The following is a 25,584-nucleotide window of genomic DNA, read 5'->3' as shown; positions in this document are numbered from 1 at the left end:
ACACTGCTGTACATTTTCATATTTTCAAGCATGGTGGTAGCTGCATCATGTTATGGGTATGCTTGTCATTGGTAAGGACTAGAAATAAAGCTAAGCACAGGCAAAATCCTAGAGAAAAACCTGGTTCAGTCTGCTTTCCAACAGGCACCGGGAGACGAATTCACCTTTCAGGAGTACAATAAGCTAAAACACAAGGCCAAATATACACTGGAGTTGCTTACCAAAATGACATTGAATGTGTTACAGTTTCGACTTAAAAATCTATGGCAAGACTTGAAAATGGCTGTCTAGCATTGATCAACAACCAATTTGACAGAGCTTTAAGAAATTTGAAAATAATAATGTTGTACAATCCAGGTGTGCAAAGCTCTTAGACTTACCCAGAAAGACTCACAGCTGTAATTGTTGTCAAAGGTTATTATAACATGTATTGACTCAGGGGTGTGAATACTTATGCATTTGTGAGCGCTACTTTCAAAACTACTGGTTGAAATATACAAAACCTATATAACACATTGTTAATAGAGTGCCACAGTATGAGTCATAATACCTATAAAACCTAGCAGTCAAACAGGGAAATGGTTCCATTCATTTTTCCCATAGGGGATTTCAGAAAATGTAAAATAAGGGCTGTGTAGGCTTACCCTGGCGTGGGATTTTGATAACCGTGTAAATCTTCTCGTACAAGGTGACATTTATCAATTTATTTGCCTGTACGCACTGCCAAATTCTCTAAAATGACTTTGAAGGCAGCTTATGGTAGAGAAATAAACATWAAATTCTGTGGAAATAGTTCTGGTGGACATTCCTGCAGTCAGCATGCCAATTGCACACTCAAAATTTGAGACATCTGTGACATTGTGTTGTGTGACAAAACTGCACATTTTAGTGTGGCCTTTTATTATCCTCAGCACAAGGTGCCCCTAGCTAATGATCATGCTGTTTAATCAGCTTTTTGATATGCCACACCTGTCAGGTGGATGGATTATCTTGGTAAAGGAGAAATGTTTACTAGCAGGGATGTAAACAAATTAGTGGACAAAATTTGAGAGAAATTTGCTTTTTGTCCATATGGAAAATTTCTGGGATCTTTTATTTCAGCTCATGAAACATGGGACCAACACTTTACATGTTGCATTTCTATTGTTGTTCAGTAAATATATATATTTCGTGAACGCTGTGAAAGTCCATCGTCTTCATGGATGAGTGACACCACCTGTCGGAAGACGCTGGTGAAAGTCGATAAGATTCCAAACGTCCACCCCAAAAAATAAACAGGTCCAGCGTATCAATGTCACATTAGTCAGAGTATAAACCAGTCAGCACAGCTCTTTCCAAATGGTTCCATTTGATTTGTATCCATGGAATTATTTTATTAGTGAAACTACTGCTGTAGTAAAGCATCGGCAGAGAGAAATACATGCCACACAGGTCTACCATCTGTAGTAAAGCAACATTTCCAGGGGCAGATGTCCTATTACTATTCTCCAACATGGGGAAACACTTATCTCCCAGGTCTGTGCCCATAATCCAAACTAGTGACAGAACGAACCATGTTTACTTTCTGCTACTCTTCAAAAAAGTCTGAATAATGCTGAATAAGTAGTGGCCGGGCCCAGTCCCGAAAAGCCTTAGTTTGACATTTGTACCAAGTGATACAATCATCTGTGACAAAGGATGACATCAGCAGAGCTCAGCAAAGACAGTGAGTGTCTCAATCTGACCCCAGTTTGCTCAAATAACTTCAATCAGTCACTTGTCTGAGGGCTAAACTATTTCACAATGGATTGAGAAACACCACTACATGGATGAAACGTTATTGACCGATGATGTGCTATGTATGACAAAATGCTTGATGACAAACCTGAAGGTAAGGATATTTTCTGTGTGTTGAGCTGGAATTACAGAGAATGGTAAATAATGACAACCAAAATGCAACCTACATGGAAAAACAGGCCCCCTCCCTACATACACCCTAACAAAAATCACCTGAAATTTCATCAACATTTAAAAGCAACCAACTTAAAGCCGTTAAAATAAATGTGATGTGTCTCTTCACAAAGCTGTCACAACGATCTAGTGCAGGGGTGTCAAACTCATTCCATAGTGTCGGCAGATTTTTGGTTTTTCCTAAGACACAGAAACCAGGTGAGGGGATTTCTTTACTAATTAGTAACCTTATTTCATCAATCAAGTACAAAGGAGGAGTGAAAACCCACAGACAGTTGACCCTCAGTGGAATGAGTTTGACACGTGATCTAGTGTGTGTGCGAGCCACCATCTCACCATATGAACACAAAAATGGGGATTGGCTAATGACCAACTTTTCTCTTCAACACAGAATCAGTTAGCTAGCGTTTGACTGGCATTCAGAATAAAAACGTAAAGGAGAATTGTCCAAGCTGGTGGAACGGAATCTTCAACAACCATTGTCTCTCCCACCAGGGATGTCCCCAAGCTTCCAATGTCCCTCTCAGTCTCTCCCTAGGGTTCAGTAGCTAGTGAGCGGGTTCGACAGGGAGTGTGTGCCCTGGCGAGAGGCAGGGTGTGACAGGGAGCAGGAAGCTCAGTCGGTGGAGAACAGGTCTCCAGCAGAGGGTAGAGGGGCCAGGCCTCCCGTCACATTGGGCAGCAGAGAGAGGTCAGGCAGGCTCTGGATGTGAGACTTGAGCTCCTTGCGCACCTGCGTGACTCGTGCCAGCTTCTGTTTGTACTCCTGCAATACAAAGAACAGTACCCATGTCAGACGATACAGTTCCGATGGGTCCACTTTCTACTTCTTTTAAACAATCCAAGTGACTCACAAAGCTGCTGTAGTTGGATAATGGGAAAATATACACTACCGTTCAAAAGTTTGGTGTCACTTAGAAATATCCTTGTTTTTGAAAGAAAAGCACATTTTGTCCATAAAAATAACATTAAATTGATCAGAAATACAGTGTAGACATTGTTAATGTTGTAAATGACTATTGTAGCTGGAAACGGCTGATTTTTAATGGAATATCTACATAGGTGTACAGAGGCCCATTATCAGCAACCATCCTTCCTGTGTTCCAACGGCACGTTGTGTTAGCTAATCCAAGTTTATCATTTTAAAAAGGCTAGTTGATCATTAGAAAACCCTTTTGCAATTATGTTTGCACAGCTGAAAACTGTTGTTCTAATTAAAGAAGCAATAAAACTGGCCTTCTTTAGACTAGATTAGCTAACACAATGTGTCATTGGAACAAAGGAGTGATGGTTGCTGATAATGGGCCTCTGTACACCTATGTACATATTCCATTTAAAAGAATCAGCCGTTTTCAGCTACAATAGTCATTTACAACATTAACAACGTCTATGCTGTATTTCTGATCAATTTGATGTTATTTTTATGGACAAAATGTGCTTTTCTTTCAAAAACAAGGACATTTCTAAGTGACCCCAAACTTTTGAATGGTAGTGTAAATTTTTCACATTCTAATTGCTTGTTTGTAACAGACAAGCAAAACAATGATTTTGATGATTTAGACTTGCTTCTAGTTTCTTCTCCCTCTCTGTGAGGGCTTCCTTCTGGCTACCGATGTACTCGGTCAGCATGCGCGCCAGCTGCCTCCTGTCCTCCAGCTCAGCAGCCAGACGTCCGTTATACTCAGCCAGCAGTAGACAGGCCTCATCCACTGTCTTGGACAGTTTATCAGCTGCCTCTTTATCTATAGGGACAGGGTGAGTCAAGTCAAATAAGGTGGCGTTTTTACTTAGGCATAATATTGAAACAATTGCATAGAAACAACATTAAGTTGGAGAAAACACAATCCCTTGTAGTAGACTAGATTAAGCCTACAATACACATTGAGGTTGGAGAAAGGTGGGGGTCAAGTTTCCTTGTGCTTCAGGTACCATGAAGGCTTCCTCGGGACTTACCTGTGATCTTCTCCAGCAGGGACACATCCTGCACCTCCTGTGGCAGAGAGGCAATCTTCTGGCGCACAGCAGCATCACCCGAGGCTGCATTCTCCAGGTCCTGCAGGGCTTTGACCAGCTCCTCCGTCTGAGGGGAGAGGGAGGGAAGGAGAAGGGTATGTGAAAGCTCTGGCCAACAATATCKAATTTTCAAGCTTGACCATTTTTCTAAACAACAATTCACAACCAGAGCACAAACGAAAAGCTAGAATCTTCCAAATCAAGAGTCCATGAGACAACCTTTGTATCACTGACACCTAGAGGAGAGTTGGGAGATATCTTTTCACACCAGCTGAAGTTGTCACAAATTGCAGTGTAATAGACAAAGTACTGGTGAATGAGCTAAAGGCTTATGGAGTTGTGTTGGTTCAGCCTACCAGCTGTGGCCCTGAGAAGTCTGAATTCTGTGGGGACATGTTGCCCCTGTAGTCATCTTCTTCCTCTTCCTCCGGCTCTTGGATCATCTTCTGATAGGTCCGTTTAGGGGCCTTCTTCTCCTCTGCAAAAGGTACGACAGATTTAGAAAGAAAACACCCATATTCACAAAAACAACAAATTGGACGTGCATGTTTCTTGGAAAATCTGACATCCAAAATGCCTACATAGGAAACAAGCCATCACCAGTAACTAATTTAGGTAAAGCTGAACTGCTCCATCAGTGAAGACCCAGGGGACTCTGACTGTACCTGTAGGTTGGTGTTGGGGGCTGTTTGAGTCTTCGATAGCGAGCTTCAGCTGCTGGATGAACTCTGCCTTGTAGAGGCTGCGCTCCTGCCAGATAGTGAGCAGCCTGTCGATGGGCCTTCTACAGCCATCATCTGCCTCTCTGAGGGAGAGAAAGAGACAGAGATTCATCATGAAATTCAACTCTTCCTCACCGAGCAACTCAATAACTTATTTGATCCTCTTTGTTCTTGTCTTGTTATGCTGCTGTAGAAGACAGTAGCAGCGTAATCCATTTACCAATGTTTTGAAGCATGTTAATGTCTAACCAGGGCCTAAAATTAACACCCCCAGGTAAATTTTGGCATTGTAAAATATTGTGTTTTACAACTTGCACACAAATGTGACTCTAGGTGACAACATAGGGCTGATTTTTCCCAACATAAGGACTGTTTTCCTTAAGACATTAAGTCTGCTTCATGTTTTGTTTCCTTTGCTTCTTTACTTCCTAGTATCACGATATTGGTATTGTGACAACATTAATTAGCCATATACTATAAACCCCTGAGGTGACTTGATGCTATTATAAACTGCTTACCAACATAAACAGAAGAGTAAACAAGTATTTTTGCATGATACCCATGGTATAGTGTCTGATATACACATGGCTGAAATGCTGTTTAAGCTAATCAGCATCCGGTACCCTAGCTCTCAAACTCTAGGCGACATTCTGCTTTCTCCCTATAGTTTTCAGCCATTATCTTGCCCACGACTAACTCATGTGAACTACAATCCCGACGCTATGCTTTAACGTTTCGTAACGTCAATAATCATTGCTTGCGATACGGCTTTCGAAACATATGGCCCTTGTCTTTCATCAGCGAGAAAGAATCCTTAAAAAAAAGAAAAAAAAATCAAATAAAGGTACACTTACTGTAGCAGTTTTGCACAGATCCATACAGCTATGGGTTCCTTCATCTGATGACACTACACTTCCCAAATTACTCTCACACACAGGTGTTCGGAGCATGCTATATACCTAATTGTATGTCAACTTTATTTAACTAGGCAAGTCAGTTAAGAACAAATTCTTATTTACAATGACGGCCTACACCGGCCAAACCCAGACGACACTGGGGCAATTGTGCGCTGCCCTATGGGACTCCCAATCACGGCCGGATGTGATACAGCCGGAATTCGAACCAGGGTGTCTATAGTGATGCCTCAAGCACTGAGATACAGTGTCTTAGACTGCTGCGCCACTCGGGAGCCCCTAATTAACACAGGTGCTCGCCTCATCTTCCATAAACAAGCCCTGTAACATGGAGATATGGCCATGTGAGAACACTAATCCTATCAAGGTGTGTATCAATTTAACCTTTTGATTTTTGAAACATTTCTTGCTGATATGAAAGTCCTTATGCTTCCAAAACCGTACCGCACGCGATGGGTGTTAATGTTCAGATTGAGCATAGGGGCTCTTACCAAAACTCCCCTGTACAGAAGATGCCTTCGTCCAATGACTTATGTGTAGTGTAATGGAACTGAGAGTCCTGATCAAGGGCTACCAGTACCCAAACTACCCAGTTTACAATTAAACATAGGCCTGCATCACAAACCTGCACATTTCAGTGCTAGACAAGTTCAGCCCTGAAACTGTATCATATCAGACCACATACCTTGCAACATGAGAGCAAGCGTCAACAAGGACTGTCTCAAAGTCTTTGGCGAACTCTGGACCTTTCTTCTTGCTGTTTTGAATCACGTCATTGGCAAGATAAAGGAAAGTCAACTTCCTGCTGCTTTTTGCTGAAAGACAAATACAGAACGTAGACCGGGTAAATATGGTTTGGCATACTTCATGTGACATCAACGTTTCAGTGTGTAAATAGCAGTTAAAGAATGTTGTCGAGGTGGCGACGTTCATAAGTTCTCTCACCTTTCTTCAGTTCTCTGTGCCATACTTTGACGATGAGCGGCGAGTGTTTGCGATGATGAATGATCCACAGAGACAGCGTCTGCACGCTTTGCTGAGAGTTGCTGAGCTCCGAAAGCTTCTTCTCCAACGCAGACTCAGAAAAAGAAGACATGATGTGCCCAGAAAGTACTCTTTGATGTACCGTTACACACCCCACAAATTTGAGGTTAACTGAGGAAACCAACAATGTCCACAAAAACAAAGTTCCCGCCAGTTAAGCACGCAACCTGCTGCATAAAACTGTCTAGCTACTCGTTAGTAGCTAATCGTCTGTTTGTGCTTTTCTTCGCTAACAGGATAGCTACGAACCCGTGTAAAATATACATGCGCATTTACACTGATGAGTGTGTAAGCTTGTTTACCTAGCTAGACAACTATAATAGCTATCTGTTTACAAATGGCCAACTAGAAAGTCCTAGATAGGTAGCCTAGCAAGCTAGCTAATCTATCCACTGGCTTTGTTTACTAGCTAGCTACTACGATACTAGATGTACGTTACTTACCAATACATCTATTTATAATTTAGTAATGTGCCGTTTGAATACATGTAGCTGTAACGTTACTTTGAAACGTACGTTTCTTCGTTAGCTACAGTACTAGTACAGTAGCTAGTTAACTAGCATTCTAGAAACCACCACAGCTCTCTGGATCGCTTCAAAGATGGCCGCTTGACCTTTCACCCGACACACAGGGTTCAAACCCCTTTGTGAATCTTGTGATAATAGATCATGACTAGAAACATTATTCAAATACTGTCACGTGTAGCTATATTTCACGACTTAAAGTTACATGCAAAGTAGCTAGCTAGATCAACCGACGTCGGTCAAGACTATGCTATTATGTTATTGACTGTACGTTTGTTTATGTGTAACTCTGTGTTGTTGTTTTTGTCGTACTGCTTTGCTTTATCTTGGCCAGGTCGCAGTTGTCAAATGGCCTACCTGGTTAAATAAATGTGAAATTAAAAAAATATTAATAAAAGACAAGTACAGTATCATCAGCAAAAATGTTGCGCTAGCTAGCTTACTGTTAGCATAGCCAAAGAGTATCTCAGGCTACTCYCTTAGCTACCTGGGTGAAGTGAACTTTGACCTGAAAACCGTTGCAATACCTTTCTTTTAAAGTATGAAGTGCACCAAAGCTAGCTAACAAGCATGGGAAGCATACACAACTGTATGCGTCGCAGAATAATGACGTACTACAGCAATAGTGATGCTTGTGTGACGGACAGCTAGGACCATCAGTTTCTAGGACAYCTAGCCTGTCTTTATTTAGTTTCAGTGCTGTATCTCGAAATGAGTTCGTCTCAGATGTCCGTCACTAAATATATACTAGCAAATTTAAGCTTATTTGAATCTTACTTTGTTAGGTTGTTCTAGCTTTGTCATTTAAGCATTCCATTAGCTAACTAAGATAGCTAGATACTGTATATCTGGCTAACTAGCTTTAACAAGGATGGTAACTAGCTTTAGCAAGGGTGGTCAGGCAAAGTTCTGATTTGGGTGATTAGCAACAGACCAAATTTGACCTATAAAATGAACATTTCGGTAACAAAGATATACCTCTAAGCTATTATCCTGATAAAATGAATTTGCTAGAGTGCATTGAGCAGGCATACTGCTGAACAGCATCCAACTACTTCCCTAAAGAGTATATGGTAGCTATGATTCTAATATCTTAATTTTCTGTTTCAGTGAGTAACATCTGTCTTCAAAGAATGGACCATCTGATTGACGACCCAAAGCACTCTGACTACTAGTACACTACTATTTAACTCAGTGGAATAATGATCATTTCATGATTGTTTATAGAGTAAATAATTGATGACATCAATTAGAAAAAGTTCACATAGGATTTTTTGTTTTTGTTTTCAAGAATGGTTAGACTGTCATGAAAGTGTACATGATTCATCTAGAACAATTGAATTCATTATGATGTCTGTTTGTGTTTGCTCTCTAGGTTCTGTGCACACTGTGGGAAACCTGCAGATATTTCCTGAGGAAGAGGGTGTCTAAAGAAGTGCTTCCCACGCTGATTGCCTCGCTGTCCAAACAGGCTCCAGTGAGTGCCAGGGCCGGCCCAGTTTACAGCCACACCCATCCTACAACCTGCAGTTGGCTGTGCTGCAGGGCCTGGGGACTCTCTGCCTCCGACTGGACCTAGGTACGCCACCAACACCCTCACACTTCTTTATTCTGGGTCACACTCAGCTCTTTTTTTCATAATTTTATTGGGAATGTTAAAACTATATAAACTCAGCAAAAAAATAAACGTCATCTCACTGTCAACTGCTTTTATTTTCAGCAAACTTAACATGTGTAAATATTTGTATGAACATAACAAGTTTCAACAACTGAGACATAAACTGAAGTTCCACAGACATGTGACTAACAGAAATGGAATAATGTGTCCCTGAACAAAGGGGGGGTAAAAATCAAAAGTAACAGTCAGTATCTGGTGTGGCCACCAGCTGCATTAAGTACTGCAGTGCATCTCCTCATAGACTGCACCAGATTTGCAAGTTCTTGCTGTGAGATGTTACCCCACTCTTCCACCAAGGCACCTGCAAGTTCCTGGACATTTCTGGGGGGAATGGCCCTAGCCCTCACCCTCCGATCCAACAGGTCCCAGACGTGCTCAATGGGATTGAGATCCGGGCTCTTCGCTGGCCATGGCAGAACACTGACATTCCTGCCTTGCAGAAAATCACGCACAGAACGAGCAGTATGGCTGGTGGCATTGTCATGCTGGAGGGTCATGTCAGGATAAGCCTGCAGGAAGGGTACCACATGAGGGAGGAGGATGTCTTCCCTGTAACGCACAGCGTTGAGATTGCCTGCAATGACACCAAGCTCAGTCCGATGATGCTGTGACACACCGCCCCAGACCATGACGGACCCTCCACCTCCAAATCAATCCCGCTCCAGAGTACAGGCCTCGGTGTAACGCTCATTCCTTCGACGATAAACGCAAATCCGACCATCACCCCTGGTGAGACAAAACCGCGACTCATCAGTGAAGAGCACTTTTTGCCAGTCCTGTCTGGTCCAGCGACGGTGGGTTTGTGCCCATAGGAGACGTTGTTGCCGGTGATGTCTGGTGAGGACCTGCCTTACAACAGGCCTACAAGCCCTTTGTCCAGCCTCTCTCAGCCTWTTGCGGACAGTCTGAGCACTGATGGAGGGATTGTGCGTTCCTGGTGTAACTCAGGCAGTTGTTGTTGCCATCCTGTACCTGTCCCGCAGGTGTGATGTTCGGATGTACCGATCCTATGCAGGTGTTGTTACACATGGTATGCCACTGCGAGGACGATCAGCTGTCTGTCCTGTCTCCCTGTAGCGCTGTCTTAGGCGTCTCACAGTACGGACATTGCAATTTATTGCCCTGGCCACATCTGCAGTCCTCATGCCACCTTGCAACATGCCTAAGGCACGTTCACGCAGATGAACAGGGACACTGGGCATCTTTCTTTTGGTGTTTTTCAGAGTCAGTAGAGGCCTCTTTAGTGTCCTAAGTTTTCATAACTGACCTTAATTGCCTACAGTCTGTAAGCTGTTAGTGTCTTACCCACCATTCCACAGGTGCATGTTCATTAATTGTTTATGGTTCACTGAACAAGCATGGGAGACAGTGTTTAAACCCTTTATAATGAAGAGCTGTGAAGTTATTTGGATTTTTACGAATTATCTGTGAAAGATAGGGTCCTGAAAAAGGGACATTTCTTTTTCTGCTGAGTTTAGCTTTTTGGCCACTAGGTGTCAATCTTGCACTGTTTTTGAATTACAAAGTGTGTGTCCGATAGACTGCATTGAATGGTGTATGTGCATGTAAATGTCCCCAACAGAGCTCCTAAGTGAAAAAGACATCGCTGCTGCCTTAGTCAAGGGAAATGGAGACACACACAAGGCAGAGCCACCATGATACCCACTGGTTTTCAACAGTAGATCAGTTTGGATATACTTCAACTAGCTGAGTCGATACATGGTCTTCCTTGGTGCTTGAAGATGCTGCCTCTTTCCTCATCAGCCCCAGAGGAATACAGCTGGGTAGGCTTAAGTTGAGACATCGAGAGACAGAGGCTGCAGAAGCAGTACTAGCACACACTGGTAAACATCGGCTCCACCTCACCGCTGAAACGTCTCCAGAAAGGCAATTACTTGCCAGGCCACAGAGAAAGAGAAATTCTCCTAATGTGACATGCTTTTAGCTTTATTTACCCCATAGAGAAACTCCTGGGCTGGACTCTCCCTCAGTATTTCGCTGTGTGTTTCCCTACTGTTTACACATGAGACAGAAGGGATAGGGATACAGGATAAAATGAATGCTGAAATAATCCCATTTAGCTTTTGAAATATGCACCAATGTATTCAGACACAATGAGTAGGCTTGTTTTTCAACCGTGTGGGTTGAATTGCCAAATAAGCAAAGCGTCGCTAAAGACCTTGAGGAAGATGCGATAAGACTTATTTTGAAATGATGTTTGAATGGTGGCCCAGTTAGGAGCTTAGGGAATATGTGTCTGTGGGGTGGGGGGGGGGGCTACTACAAAGTGATGAAGTTGCCATGACTATGAAAGGTACTGAGAGTGGGGAGTGGATGTGTGAAATCCAGAGATGGAGACAGGCTGCTGTGAAATTCCCAGGGGATTTCAGCAGTTTCTCCTCAACACGCTCTCCATTTTCTTCCCCGTTTTCTTTTTCTTTTTTTCTTTCCCTCAGTTTTCCAACTGGTATATGTGTTGTATTTGCAGGGGACTCAGACCTGGATGCTGTAACTGAAGCCTGAATAGCGAGCGTTCTCTGGAGTGATGAATCACACTTCACCACCTGGCAGGCCGAAGGACAAATCTTATGGCGGATGCCAGGAGAACGCTACCTGCCCCAATGCGTAGTGCAAACTGTAAAGTTTGGTGGAGGAGGAATAATGGTCTGGGGCTATTTTTCATGGTTCGAGCTAGGCCCCTTAGTTCCAGTGAAGGGAAATCTTAACGCTACAGCATACAATGACATTCTAAACGATTCTGTGTGGCTTCTTGTGGCTGAATGGAAGCAAGTCACCGCAACAATGTTCCAACATCTAGTGGAAAGCCTTCCCAGAAGAGTGGAGGCTGTTATAGCAGCAAAGTGGGGACCAACTCCATATTAATTCCCATGATTTTGGAATGAGATGTTCGATGAGCAGGTGTCAACATACTTTTGGTCATGTAGGGTATTTTAACACATCATACATTGTGGTTCAATTTATGACCTTATTTATCAGCTTTCTATTATAATTTTATTCAGTTAAATGTATCTATGTGCTATTCTGTGCCGTGTCTTCCGGCACCTGATTGAGGTGGACCCTGATGCCTTCTGGTTGTCTCTGAACGTGCTCTACTGTCCCTGCTCCTACACCCCACCCTGACCTGCAGCCTGTGGAGCTGAGTGGGATGGGCCTTAAAGAACGAGTACACAGACAACATCCTGAAATTCTTGGAGGATTTTGGGTTACCTCTGGACACACAGCCAGCAGCAATAGAGATCCAGTGATCTGCACCAATAAACAGTTCCCCAGTCATCCACCCGACTGTCCCCAGGTGGAGGAAGGAACACTACACTGACGACAGCCACAGGAGAGCACAGCGTGTCCTAGTCTTCCCCAACCTCTTTTCAGGGACTGCCTTGCAGACATCATCCTATAGTTTAACAGTAACTTTGAAACACAAATGTTAAGTGCTGATTCTGTGCAAGTGTTGTGTTGGGTCAGGGTGTACATATTCTAATGTGCTCACAAGGGATGGACAAAAGGCCAGTATTTTGAATGTTAAAGTAGTAATTAATAGTKTTTTTAATAAACAATTATTGTTTTTATTATAATAGATTTAAAAAATGTCTGACCTTCGTTGCAACTGCTTAGCCTTTCATACAAGTAGATATAGCAATCGATGTCATATTTGACCTTCTCCACTGTAAGTAGAATGGCAGAGCTTCCATTTTGCCTTCCATTCCAGCTTCAAATTCACATCTTGGTTCCATTCCTCCTTTAATAACCAGACGTCATGGTCATTCCACACAAACCTCCCATTGATAAACAGAATAGATCTGCTACTTGCTGCACAAATTCCTGATTGAAAGTTGTAGCATGATTTTGAATACAACTTGAACTCCCCTGAGGGTTCAAGTGTAGGTTACAGCCCGGGCTTGTTTGTCAAGTCTTGTTTAGACTGAGGGGTCTGGAAGAATCTCTGTGACATAATGAATGTGCGTGCCGGGGAAACGGGAACAGGGTTGCCACCTGTTTTGCGTTGGTGAGGGAGTGCTTTATCTCCTCCGTACATTGCTATTTATCCAGCTGACAATAGCGTCATTACTCATCAACCATGGAGGGCCTGTCTGGCAGCCCAGCCAGGGATAGGATAATGCGATATCCCCCAAAACAAGGCATGATAATGACACGTAGCAAGGCTTTTTATTCTGTCAATCATCAAATCATCTGACACAAGCATGGCTTGACTGATTAGGCAGGCACTGCTTGGCACATCAATGGATAGATAATACAGTTGTGAGAAAATGAAATACTGTAAGACCGAATGTGTTGATTGCTGCTCAGGATACATGGGCGTGAGGAAGGAGACTGGTGAGAGAAAATGTGTGACTGCCTTATGAGTTAACTGTGATGGAGTATTCTGAATTTTAATAATAATGTCTTTATAATGGCAGCATACAAATCAGTGTGTGTTCGCATATAAATGATAGCAAGGTCAGACGTCGACTTTTCAGGAATGTAATACAAACATTTTCGATCTATCATCAACGTCTCAAGGGCTTACATATTACAGGTACTGAATTATTAAATATATTCTGAAGGCAGATCACATTCAAGTCACAATAGATAGGTTCATGTACACTTTATTTAATTTGATAAAGGCATACATTTTGTGCGAGACCAACATCCTAGAAGACATTCTAAAATGTACAACATTTTTACAATGATTTCTTACAAAACATCAATGCAAAGTTTAGAGCAAGAAACAATTCCATTATCCATCAGGTCTTTCTCACAGTAACATTATCTGTTGGGAAAGCACAAAACACAATGAACAGGTTTTACTTTATAAACATTGGTGTAGCTCTAGTTGGATGGAAATCATGACCCACTGATATTAACCCATAGAACCCCCCCCCCCCTCTGGACTTACCATGGAGAAACAGCGAATGAACTGCTCAGAAAACAAACCCAAATGAATAAAGCAACAAGTAACCCTTCCAGCTTATACGTCCCCTTAGATGATTGAAAAAGATTGTAAGAAAACATGTTAAACATGCACTTTTTATCATTATATACAGTAACATGTACAGTGTAGACAATCTAGAGCAGGGATGGGCAACTGGCAGATCAAACCCAAAACAATTTATTGAAATAAATAAATAGGAACTAATTCGGGGGAATTGACTGTTGAGTTAGGTTGTGCATCAGCAGTTTTTATCTCATGTCAGTCACTGAAACTCACTCAATTAGCTACACATTTTTAGATTAGTAAATGAGTCTAGCCAGCAATCTAAATGTAGTAATCATGGCCCCCCATATTTTTTTATTTTTTTAGGTCACTCTCACTCAGATATATTAACATGGCATAAGTCAGAACACAATCTGTAGAATTGCAGGAAATTAGCTGAAACACTGCTAATATTTGTCTCCACCCCATGGCTAAATTAGTAAAATTGCATAAAATGTGTTATAAAATGGCAAAATCTTTTCTACGCCCCATGGCTAAATGTGTAGAATTGCAGGAAAGTAACTCTAAAACAAACAAATTCTCCATTGTTAAGAGTGGGGGACGCTAAAATGTTTTGCTCGCAGGGTGGGGGGGGGCCCCCAACAAAAGGTAGCTTAGGGTGAAAAACACTAAAGCCGGCTCTGACTGCATGTGTGGGTATGGATGTGGGTGCGCACACTGTGGCCACTCATGATGAGTTCAGATTTTTTGTGGCCCCCATCCCCATCAAAGTTGCCCACCCCTGATCTAGAGGGTTGTGGTAAAGAGAAGGGGTGGGAGAGGACTTAGGATGTTTTTGATGGGACAGTGTGAGGGCAGAGGTCAGAGATATAGGACTGAGGTGGCACTGAGATATAGTCCCTTTGGTGTCTGGAGCAGTGGTAGGGGTGGGTGAACAATCAGCTGGGATGAATCAGAGGTCTGGGTACATTGCGCTGCGGCCCTCCGGGACTGGAACTACCCACCCGGGGTGTGGGGCTGAGGCCAGACCAAAACAGGCAGAGGAGGCTATGGGTGAGCTGTGAGGTGTAGAGGACAGCTGTCAGTACAGTCAGTAGCGCTGCCAGTCTCAGCAGACCTCTTCCTCAGCTCCCTGCCAGTGCCTGTTGGTTTGTGGTGGGCTGCTGGCGAGTGCTTGCCATGCTCCGGCTGGTGCCTGCTGCTCGCCAGGCCCTTGGTGTCCTGGGGTTGGAAGTTTTCTCCATGGTGGCGCAGCTTCGGGTTCTGGTTTCTCTCTGACTCCACCTGCAGATAGGCCCTCACCTTGTGGTGGCGGGCGTTGCTGTCGGTGTCGCTGAAGTCGATCACGCGGCACTCGTATGTGCCCTCGTCAGACGGCTTCACGCTGGACAGACGAAGCTTGTGGGAGATGTTGCTCCCAGCAACCTTCACCACCTGCAAAACAGACCAACAAAATGATATTTCAACATCCAAGAGTTAAATTATAGATTTTGGTCCATGACTGTATACCCTATCTATTACAAACTAAAATTAGAAATCCTCACATCATGATATCTCAACCCTAATTTGTCCTCCAGCTGAATRTCTCATTCAGATCTGAAAATACTCKGTGTCTGTATCTGTTGTTATTCAATTTGCTCCAAAAAACAATAAACTTCCTTGTGCACCATCACCCCCTTCTCTGTCCCTGCATCCTCTGTGTGTGTGTGTGGATGAGCCAGGCTGACTGGTCCAGATGAGGCTGGCAGACAGCTCTGTAATGAAATGCTGGCTGCGTCACCACAGATGCACCACAGTGCAACACTTACAGAGCAGCTGCCACCGCCTCCCCAAGCCCTGTACTGCTGGCAGCCCCACCGAGCCCAGTCGAGTCCAGCCACCCAGCCCCTGCGCTCAATAAAGCTGTCTGGCAACCAAACAGATTGAGTGGGCATGTGAGGAGGCATGTACACACACACTCAGAACAATGTCCTATTATAGGCGCCAGTCCCTTTGTTTCCATGTTGCAGACAGCTGTTCCATTTGCTCCCTTGAACAAATGAGGAGATGCTGTGCCCTGCATGCTGTACATACAGAACATGCCTTTACTGGGTAAGGATCTAATAGTTCAGTGGCTTATAAAACGCTGTGAAAAATATATTTTATGGTGTCAGATCTTAGATATCTGTTGGAATGCTGTTGGAATGTCATTGGTTGTGACGCACCAAGATATAAATCCAGTTGTCTTTATTAGCTTCCTCCCACTCAGGTAGTGTACCCAAGGCTGATGATTTGTCTGTGGCTGTCTATATATTATCAGTCCAGAGTCCTCTAGGCTTACAGAGAAAATAACACAATCACATTCAACCTTAAGACCAATAAAACAGACCAAAATACTATTTTAGGACTATAGTTAGTACAGTGCCTTGCAAAAGTATTCATCCCCCTTGGTGTTTTTCCTATTTTTATTTGGATTTCATGTAATGGACATACACAAAATAGTCCAAATTGGTGAAGTGAAATTTAAAACATAACTTGTTTAAAAAATAAAAAAACTTTGCTATGAAGCCCATAAATAAGTTCTGGTGCAACCAATTACCTTCAGAAGTCACATAATTAGTTAAATAAAGTCCACCTGTATGCAATCTAAGTGTCACATGATCTCAGTATATATACACCTGTTCCGAAAGGCCCCAGAGTCTGCAACACCACTAAGCAAGGGGCACCACCAAGCAAGCCGCACCATGAAGACCAAGGAGCTCTCCAAACAGGTCAGGGACAAAGTTGTGGAGTACGGATCAGGGTTGGGTTATAAAAAAATATCCAAAACTTTGAACATCCCACGGAGCACAATAAAATCCATTATTAAAAAATTGAAAGAATATGGCACCACAACAAACCTGCCAAGAGAGGGCCACCCACCAAAACTCATGGACCAGGCAAGGAGGGCATTAATCAGAGAGGCAACAGAGACCAAAGATAACCCTGAAGGAGCTGCAAAGCTCCACAACGGAGATTGGAGTATCTGTCTATAGGARCACTTTAAGCTGCACACTCCACAGAGCTCGGCTTTACGGAAGAGTGGCCAGAAAAAAGCCATTGCTTAAAGAAAAAAATAAGCAAACACGTTTGGTGTTCGCCAAAAGGCATGTGGGAGACTCCCCAAACATATGGAAGAAGGTACTCTGGTCAGATTAGACAAACATTTTGCTTTTTGGCCATCAAGAAAAACGCTATGTCTGGAGCAAACCTAACATCTCTCATCACCCCGAGAACACCATTTTTCATCAGCAGGGACTGGGAAACTGGTCAGAATTGAAGGAATGATGGATGGCAGGGAAATTCTTGAGGGAAACCTGTTTCAGTCTTCCAGAGATTTGAGACTGGGACGGAGATTCACCTTCCAGCAGGACAATGACCCTAATTATACTGCTAAAGCAACACTTGTGTGTTTAAGGGGAAACATTTAAATGTCTTGGAATGGCCTAGTCAAAGCCCAGACCTCAATCCAATTGAGAATCTGTGGTATGACTTAAAGATTTCTGTACACCAGCGGAACCCATCCAACTTGAGCTGGAGCAGTTTTGCCTTGAAGAATGGGCAAAAATCCCAGTGGCTAGATGTGCCAAGCTTATAGAGACATACCCCAAGATACTTGCAGCTGTAATTGCTGCAAAAGGTGGCTCTACAAAGTATTGACATTGGGGGGGGGGGGTGAATAGTAATGCACGCTCAAGTTTTTTTGTCTTATTTCTTGTTTGTTTCAACAACAAAAAATATTTAGCATCTTCAAAGTGGTAGGCATGTTGTGTAAATCAATTGATACAACCCCCCCCKAAAAWWWTTMTAATTTTAATTCCAGGTTGTAAGGCAACAAAATAGGAAAAATGCCAAGGGGGTGAATAATTTCGCAAACCACTTTAGGCCTGCATGGTTTAGTATAATCTCAGCATCAATAGAATATGAAAATACTTAAACTCTAAGGCCATATACAAGGTGCCGGAAAGCTGATTGGTGTTTTCAGTCTGGTTGATGCCATTAGCTATACTTGTGGGGAAACATGAAAGGCTGGTATGCATCCATGTCTGCTGGAACCGATGACTCTGGGCTGGAACTCACGACACCGTTTTACCAGCTGAGCGATGGTCCAGTGGCATCCTCCTCCACACCACAGCTGGTGGTTTCATTATGGTTAGTCAGCAGCAGCTAGCCAGCCAATAGGGAAATGAACCAGGGAGGAAACATCAGATCAGAGATAGGCTTAATCTTTTCCTGGAGACGATGGAGTAGAGGGAGAACCTGGTTTATACTCCTCCACACACAGCAAGATGAATAGCTGCTGTTTGAGCACAGAACTAGCTGTTAACAAATCATTACCCTCAGTCAGCCTAGTGGTAACAAGGAACTACACCACGCCAGATGAGCTATCAAAAGTTCCGTTGACTCCCTAATCATTCTTCAGCAGGGAGCACCCAGTCTCTTTTTTAAAATTAAGACAGCAGATTGCACTTGTAAAGACAGCACTTGTAAAGACAGTGTTGTAAAGACAGCAGTTGTAAAGACAGTGTTGTAAAGACAGCAGTTGTAAAGACAGTGTTTGTAAAGACAGCATTGTAAAAGACAGCAGTTGTAAAGACAGCAGTTGTAAAGACAGTGTTGTAAAGACAGCAGTTGTAAAGACAGTGTGTAAAAGACAGCAGTTGTAAAGACAGTGTTGTAAAGACAGCAGTTGTAAAAGACAGTGTTGTAAAGACAGCAGTTGTAAAGACAGTGTTGTAAATGACAGCAGTTGTAAAAGACAGCAGTTTGTAAAGACAGCGTTGTAAAGAACCAGCAGTTTTAAAGACAGTGTTGTAAAGCAGCAGTTGTAAAGACAGTGTTGTAAAGACAGCAGTTTGTAAAGACAGTGTTTGTAAAGACAGCAGTTGTAAAGACAGTGTTGTAAAGACAGCAGTTGTAAAGACAGTGTTGTAAAGACAGTGCATTGTAAAGACAGCAGTTGTAAAGACAGCAGTTGTAAAGACAGTGTTGTAAAGACAGCAGTTGTAAAGACAGCAGTTGTAAAGACAGCAGTTGTAAACAGACAGTGTGTAAAGTTTGGCGGCATTCATGCTTTACTGAGAGAAGAAAAGAAGACCTTGCACCATCGTACTGTACTGTAGCCTCTGTTTTCCTATAGATCTGAAACACACACTGTAGAGAAGCAAGTGTACTGACAATCAATCCACAACATTTCTTGTTAACAAACTATAGTTTTGGCATGTCAGTTAGGACATCTACTTTGTGCATGACACAAGTCATTTTTCCAACAATTGTTTACAGACAGATTATTTCACTTATAATTCACTGTATCACAATTCCAGTGGGTCAGAAGTTTACATACACTAAGTTGACTGTGCATTTAAACAGCTTGAAAAATTCCAGAAAATGATGTTATGGCTTTAGAACCTTCTGATAGGCTAATTTACATAATTTGAATAAAGTGAGTGTACCTGTGGAGTATTCAAGCCTACCTTCAAACTCAGTGCCTCTTTGCTTGACATCATGGGAAAATCAAAAGAAATCAGCCAAGACCTCAGAAAAAAATGGTATAGCTCCACAAGTCTGGTTCATCCTTGGGAGCAATTTCCAAACGCCTGAAGGTATTACGTTCATCTGTACAAAAAATAGTACGCAAGTATAAACACCATGGACCACACAGCCGTCATACCGCTCAGGAAGGAGATGCCTTCTGTCTCCTAGAGATGAATGTACTTTGGTGCGAAAAGTGCAAATCAATCCCAGAACAACAGCAAAGGACTTTGTGAAGATGCTGGAGAAACAGGTACAAAAGTATCTATATCCACAGTAAACGAGTCCTATATCGACATAACCTGAAAGTGCTCAGCAAGGAAGAAGCCACTGCTCCAAAACCCCATAAAAAAGCCAGACTACAGTTTGCAACTGCAGATGGGACAAAGATCGTACTTTTTGGAGAAATGTCCTCTGGTTTGATGAAACAAAAATATAACTGTTTGGCCATAATGACCATCGTTATGTTTGGAGGTAAAAGGGGGTGCTTGCAAGCCGAAGAACACCATCCCAACCGTGAAGCATGGGGGTGGCAGCATCATGTTGTGGGGTGCTTTGCTGCAGGAGGGACTGGTGCACTTCACAAAATAGATGGCATCATGAGGATGGAAAATGATGTGGATATATTGAAGCAACATCTCAAGACATCAGTCAGGAAGTTAAAGCTTGGTCGCAAATGGTCTTCCAAATGGACAATGACCCCAAGCATACTTCCAAAGTTGTGGGAAAAGGCTTAAGGACAACCAAGTCAAGGTATTGGAGTGGCCATCACGAAGCCCATACCTCAATCCTATAGAAAAATGTGTGGGCAGAACTGGAAAAGTGTGTGCGAGCAAGGAGGCCTACAAACCTGACTCAGTTACACCCAGCTCTGTCAGGAGGAATGGGCCAAATTCACCCAACTTATTGTGGGAAGCTTGTGGAGGCTACCCAAAAATGTTTGACCCAAGTTAAACAATTTAAAAGCAATGCAACCAAATACGAATTGAGTGTATGTAAACTTCTGACCCCTGGGAAATGTGATGAAAAGAAATACAATCTGAAATAAATCATTCTCTCTACTATTATTCTGACATTTCACATTCTTAAAATAAAGTGGTGATCCTAACTGACCTAAAACAGGGAATATTTACTAGGATTAAATGTCAGGAATTGTGAAAAATAGAGTTTAAATGTATTTGGCTAAGGTGTATGTAAACTTCCGACTTCAACTGTATATATATATATATTTTTTTTAAATACATATATATATGTAAATACACATATATATATTTGTTTTTCCCCTAACCCTACCACTTATTGTATAACTTTTGTAATGAGGCCTCTATTGGACACTAAATGACCAACAAGACAAACAAAGGCGTAAAATAGACGCCAGACAGGTAGGAGATATAACATATAATGCAGTAAAGACTCACACTTATTTTGGTAGCATCCTTTGACATCTCATCCTGGGGTACAACCTGTAGGAAAATATTTCAAAGAATGAGAAACATTAGACATACTTTTATAACATTTTCTCCATTGCGTAAAAATGCCTCACATCAATGAGTCCACTTCCAGGTAATTTGATCAGAGCAGAACATAGATAATGGGCCTAATAATGCCTACTTTACAGGTAATTGCATCAAAAAGGTACAGCTGGACTCAAAATTACATAAACCCAGTGTTCCACTGTGCATAGTCTGCATACTGTATGCGGAGAATCACCACTCTATTCAGAGCAATAGATCTAGAAGATGAACCTGTGTTTCCCCCCAAGGTACTCATCTCCACATTCTTAGTATAACTCACATTTATAATATGAATTCGAAACCAAAAAAAGTACYCAATAAATTTCAACTTGAGAGGAACCAATATATTATACTGTAGACATGGTTCATCCAGGAAAAGAGTGTAGGCCTGACTACATTACAACACAGACGGTACACTATTCTAGGCCAGTAGCACCACCTGGCCCACGCTCCAGCAAGGGAGGCATGGTGTAGCACAGCCAGTCCTCCAGGGGCACGTCATGAATAATGAATCTGAGTGAGGTGAGAGGAAGTTTCTTTACATTTCTTCCTTTTCCAATTAAAAAGTGTCGAAAGACAGCAGGAGGCCTGGAAAACTTTACGTCTTTATGYAAAACCTGCTCTGCTTTGCCCAGCTCAGGTAGTCCTCCTGATGAAATATTTCCTCAGCCTCCTCTTCTGTTCTTGTGCCTCCGGGGCACCTGGGGAACCTGCTGCTATTTCTGCCTACTGCAGTGATTCATGTGTGGTTTGTTACCTGCTGCTCACTTCACTCAGTTTAGCTCTGTGTACTTTATTAGTTGGTCCTGATTCTGACCTGTATAGCTGTGCACGATGGCACACTAAAGATTGGGACTGAGTAAAGGAGTTTGTGTGCATATTTGTGTGCACTACTTACTGCTATTTGCTATTTACATTGTGATTTGCAATGAGGGAGAATAGGAAGACTGTTCCACAACTATCCATGCTCTGCCGCATCCCTGTGATCACTGATCACAGAACACCTCCTCAGCAACATTCTCTAAGCAGTGACAGAGAACGAGCAGTCTCTTAATGTGTTGAAAATCCCAAATTGTATGCATTGTCAACTTACACACAGCTCCGACACACACACTTACCCCACCAGACATGCCACCAGGGGTCATTTCACAGTCCCCAAATCCAGAACAAAATCAAGAAAGCGTACAGTATTATATAGAGACATTATTGCATTGAACTCCATTCCATCTCATGTTGCTAAAAAAAAACAGCAAATCTGGTTTCAAAAAACAGAAAAAGCAACACCTCACGTCACAACGCCTCTCCCCTATTTGACCTAGATAGTTTGTGTGTATGTATTGATATGTAGGCTACGTGTGCCTTTAAAAAAAGTTGATTTATTTCCATCCTTGAACTTGTCTATTAATGTTCTATATTATGTCTTGTTTCATGTTTTGTGTGGACCCCAGGAAGAGTAGCTGCTGCTTTTGCAACAGCTAATGGGGATCCTAATAAAATACCAAATAGCATTCTAGCTACCTGATTGGTGGTCCAGGGCTGTTTCTCTGTCCAGTCTCTGTGGTTTCTGATGTACCACCACTGGATCTCCAGGGAGTAGGAGGGGCCTGCCCCCCGGAAAGAGCACGCCATCTCCACGTCCTGACCACTCTGTGCTGTGATGTCATGGGGAACTTCTGTGAACACAGCTGTATGGAGAAAAAGCAGTTGGCTATGAAAAAGATAACCCAGTCCTCTCTGAAGACAATATCATCGCTGTTTTGCTCTTTGATTTACAGTGATAATACACTGTGATTGTAATAGTCTCAAATAGAATGTTGAGTTAACCCTAGTAATAGTGTGCATAAAGAAATTGTCTTTCCGTGCTATAGGCCTTCTGCAAATACAACACTCTTTTAGGAACACAATCCATAAAGACTTGTGTTTCTAAGCAACTATGAGGCATTTAAATCATAAATCCTCATTTACTAGATAAAACATTTCTATTTTGATGAATCTCATTGTGCTCACCTGGCTTGCTATTTAGTTAGTTATTATTCAATGTTTGTAATAAAAAGTGTTGTTATTAATATTACCACTCTGCATGTAAACTAAAGAAGGCATTACTGCCAAAACAGCTCCCTTGTTTCTATTAAAGAAGCAATACTATTGTTTTTGTTTTTCAGTTAAGATATAGCTTTGAACTATAACAGACAGCTTTGGTATAGTTTCAAAAGTAGTTCTGATACGCAATGTCATAACTGATTAGTTCAGCCTTGCTGAAGGGCTGGCAAACTAAAGAGGACTTGGTTGTATCTCTCTCCAGCATAAAACCACACTCAATCTGTGATGGAGTGCTTACTAAACCAACGCTCAGATAGTTGTGAATGTGTTCACAAACACACAGTGTAAATATGCAGTGCAATAATAATACAGTTTACATAGCCTGTCATAAAAATATAATGTAATAATACAGCTGCAAGCAGCAATGGATGGGGTTCACAGGATAACAGAAAGAACACAAGATCAGTTGGATAACAAAGCAAGCACTCTGTCATGTATGAACTATCTTAATTTATGTGCAATCAGTGAAAGCTTTACAATGTTTATCTCAATACCACAAGCATGACACAAGTGAAGTTTAGTCTAGTGCTCTAGGTTGGTTTGAATGCAGCAGGTAATCATTCTTAAAGTCATCACTTCATGTATTGAGTTTATATACTGAACAAAAATATAAACGCAAAGTGTTGGTCCCATGTTCCATGAGCTGAAATAAAAGATCCCAGAAATGTTCCATATGCACAAAAATATTCTTTCAAATTTTGTGCACAAATTTGGTTACATCCCTGTTAGTGAGCATTTGTCCATCGCCAAGATAATCCATCCACCTAACAGGTGTGGCATATCAAGAAGCTGATTAAACAGCGTGATCATTACACAGGTGCACCTGTGCTGAGGACAATAAAACGCCACTCTAAAATGTGCATTTTTGTCAAACACCACAATGCCATAGATGTCTCAAGTTTTGAGGGAGTGTGCAATTGGCATGCTTACTGTYGGAATGTCCACTAGAGCTGTTGCCAGAGAATTGAATGTTAATTTCTCTACCAATGTCGTTTTAGAGAATTTGGCACTATATCCAACCGACCTCACAACCGCAGACCATGTGTATGGCTTCGTGTCGGCGAGTGGTTTGCTGATGTCAACGTTGTGAACAGAGTGTCCCATGGTGGGACTATGGTATGGGCAGCCATTAGCGACGGACAACAAACACAATTGCATTTTATCGATGGCAAATTGAATGCACAAAAATACTATGATGAGATCCTGAGGCCCATTTTTTTTAAGGTATCTGTGATCAACAGATGCATATCTGTATTTCCAGTCATGTGGAATCCATAGATTGGGGCCTAATGATTTTATTTCAGTTGACTGATTTCCTTATATGAACTGTAACTCAGTGAAATCTTTGATATTGTTGCATGTTGTGTTTATATTTTGTTCAGTATATATAAATTCTGGGTTCAATTTGATTAATGGATTAGCGTTATTTTCATGATATTTCACATTGTTCGTCTGCATAATTTATATCTAACATTTATTTGCATGAGACAAAGTCCACTTGATCAACAGTTATTGCTCTAGTATCCTATGGTGCCACTGGTGCCAATATATTGCCACCAACTGGTCTGGTGCAGCCATCGAAGGTTGCAGTGACTTTATATCCACACAGCTTCTGAGCACATATACATAAGGTTAACCCAAATTCCATGGCCTCATGTCCATCGGTTCAGTTCTTATAGCCCTGGCATGATGGTGCCATCTAGTGGTGTAGGTTGGCCAACTTTTAATGCAGCAACTTATCATTCTAATTAATTGAGTCTATATACCAAATCTGGAGTCAATCTGATTTATGTTTCAGGAGAAGAAGAACTTTAAGTATTTTTTGCATTATCGTATGTGCTAATCTATAGGTACAGTGCGGCCATATTTGAATGCAGCAACAAGATTTTCTCAAAACCATTAGACTGATGTAAACCAAAATCTGGAATGAATCTGACAAATGGTTCATGAGGAGAAAATGATTGCAAATGAATTTGAATATTAGCATTACATATGCAAAGAATGAGTTGTTAAGTTTCCTTGTTTTTTGAGATAGAAACATTTAGTGTTATAGCGATGACAGGTTTCAAGTTGTTAGGCCACTGTGGAGTGGATTTACAGTGGTTTAAACTACTTATGGCTTGGGGGCAGTATTTCGACGTCTGGATGAGAAGCTTGCCCAAAATAAACTGCCTGTTACTCAGGCCCAGAAGCTAGGATATGCATATACAAATAGAACACTAATGTACTTGGCCTCTTGCTCAGTTGTGCACCGGGGCCTCCCTTTCTATTCCCTTTCTACTCCTCTTTCTATTCTGGTTAGTGCCAGTTTGCGCTGTTCTGTGAAGGGAGTAGTACACAGTGTTGAACGAGATCTTCAATTTCTTGGGAATTTCTTGCATGGAATAGCCTTCATTTCTCAGAACAAGAGTTTCAGAAGAAAGTTCTTTGTTTCTGGCCATTTTGAGCCTGTAATCGAACCCACAAATGCTGATGCTCCAGATACTCAACTAGTCTAAAGAAGGCCAGTTGTATTACTTCTTTAATCAAGACAACAGTTTTCAGCTCTGCTAACATTGCAAAAGGGTTTTCTGATTATCTTTTAGCCTTTTAAAATGATAAACTTGGATTAGCTAACACAA

The 25,584-nt window shown here is 42.0% G+C and overlaps 2 protein-coding genes and 1 long non-coding RNA gene across 5 annotated transcripts in view; 1 reads left to right on the top strand and 2 right to left on the bottom strand.

The window, feature by feature from the left end:
* Positions 1-1,331: 1,331 nt before the first annotated feature.
* On the bottom strand, positions 1,332-7,703 carry LOC111966571 (regulation of nuclear pre-mRNA domain-containing protein 1B). The gene is made up of 7 exons (XM_023991324.3): positions 6,545-7,703; positions 6,285-6,414; positions 4,629-4,768; positions 4,320-4,441; positions 3,904-4,030; positions 3,517-3,692; positions 1,332-2,716 (listed from the first exon to the last, which is right to left on the bottom strand). Exons 1-7 carry the CDS (start codon positions 6,693-6,695, stop codon positions 2,567-2,569), a joined length of 996 nt encoding a protein of 331 aa, XP_023847092.1. The 5' UTR covers positions 6,696-7,703; the 3' UTR covers positions 1,332-2,566.
* LOC111966572 (uncharacterized) lies at positions 6,391-12,440 on the top strand. Of its 3 annotated transcripts, XR_002877662.2 has the most exons (4): positions 6,391-6,443; positions 8,278-8,341; positions 8,543-8,746; positions 11,334-12,440. It is a non-coding gene; the product is annotated as an uncharacterized lncRNA (long non-coding RNA). The 3 variants fall into 3 exon arrangements; XR_002877663.2 differs by lacking the exons at positions 6,391-6,443; positions 8,278-8,341 and adding an exon at positions 7,770-8,240; XR_002877661.2 differs by lacking the exon at positions 6,391-6,443 and having other exon boundaries at positions 7,770-8,341.
* Positions 12,441-13,454: 1,014 nt separating this feature from the next.
* LOC111966570 (V-set and transmembrane domain-containing protein 2-like protein) overlaps positions 13,455-25,584 on the bottom strand; it is a 33,270-nt gene continuing 21,140 nt past the window's right edge. The window contains exons 2-4 of the mRNA XM_023991323.2: positions 22,382-22,548; positions 20,768-20,812; positions 13,455-15,233 (exon numbers count right to left, since the gene is read on the bottom strand). Coding sequence (XP_023847091.1) covers positions 14,847-15,233; positions 20,768-20,812; positions 22,382-22,548 — 599 coding nt within the window. The 3' untranslated portion in view covers positions 13,455-14,846. The remainder of the gene's footprint in view (positions 15,234-20,767; positions 20,813-22,381; positions 22,549-25,584) is intronic.

Source organism: Salvelinus sp. IW2-2015, linkage group LG7, assembly GCF_002910315.2.
Source record: "Salvelinus sp. IW2-2015 linkage group LG7, ASM291031v2, whole genome shotgun sequence".
Taxonomy (NCBI): domain Eukaryota; kingdom Metazoa; phylum Chordata; class Actinopteri; order Salmoniformes; family Salmonidae; genus Salvelinus; species Salvelinus sp. IW2-2015.
This window is presented reverse-complemented; position numbering and strand designations above follow the sequence as displayed.

Excerpts from the sequence above, each read along its gene's own strand:
- LOC111966571 (XM_023991324.3), bottom strand. The coding sequence starts at position 6,695 with ATGTCTTCTTTTTCTGAGTCTGCGTTGGAGAAGAAGCTTTCGGAGCTC. Across the intron at positions 4,769-6,284 it reads GCTTGCTCTCATGTTGCAAG|AGAGGCAGATGATGGCTGTA; the intron begins GTATGTGGTCTG and ends TCTCTCCCTCAG. Across the intron at positions 3,693-3,903 it reads CCTGCTGGAGAAGATCACAG|ATAAAGAGGCAGCTGATAAA; the intron begins GTAAGTCCCGAG and ends CTGTCCCTATAG.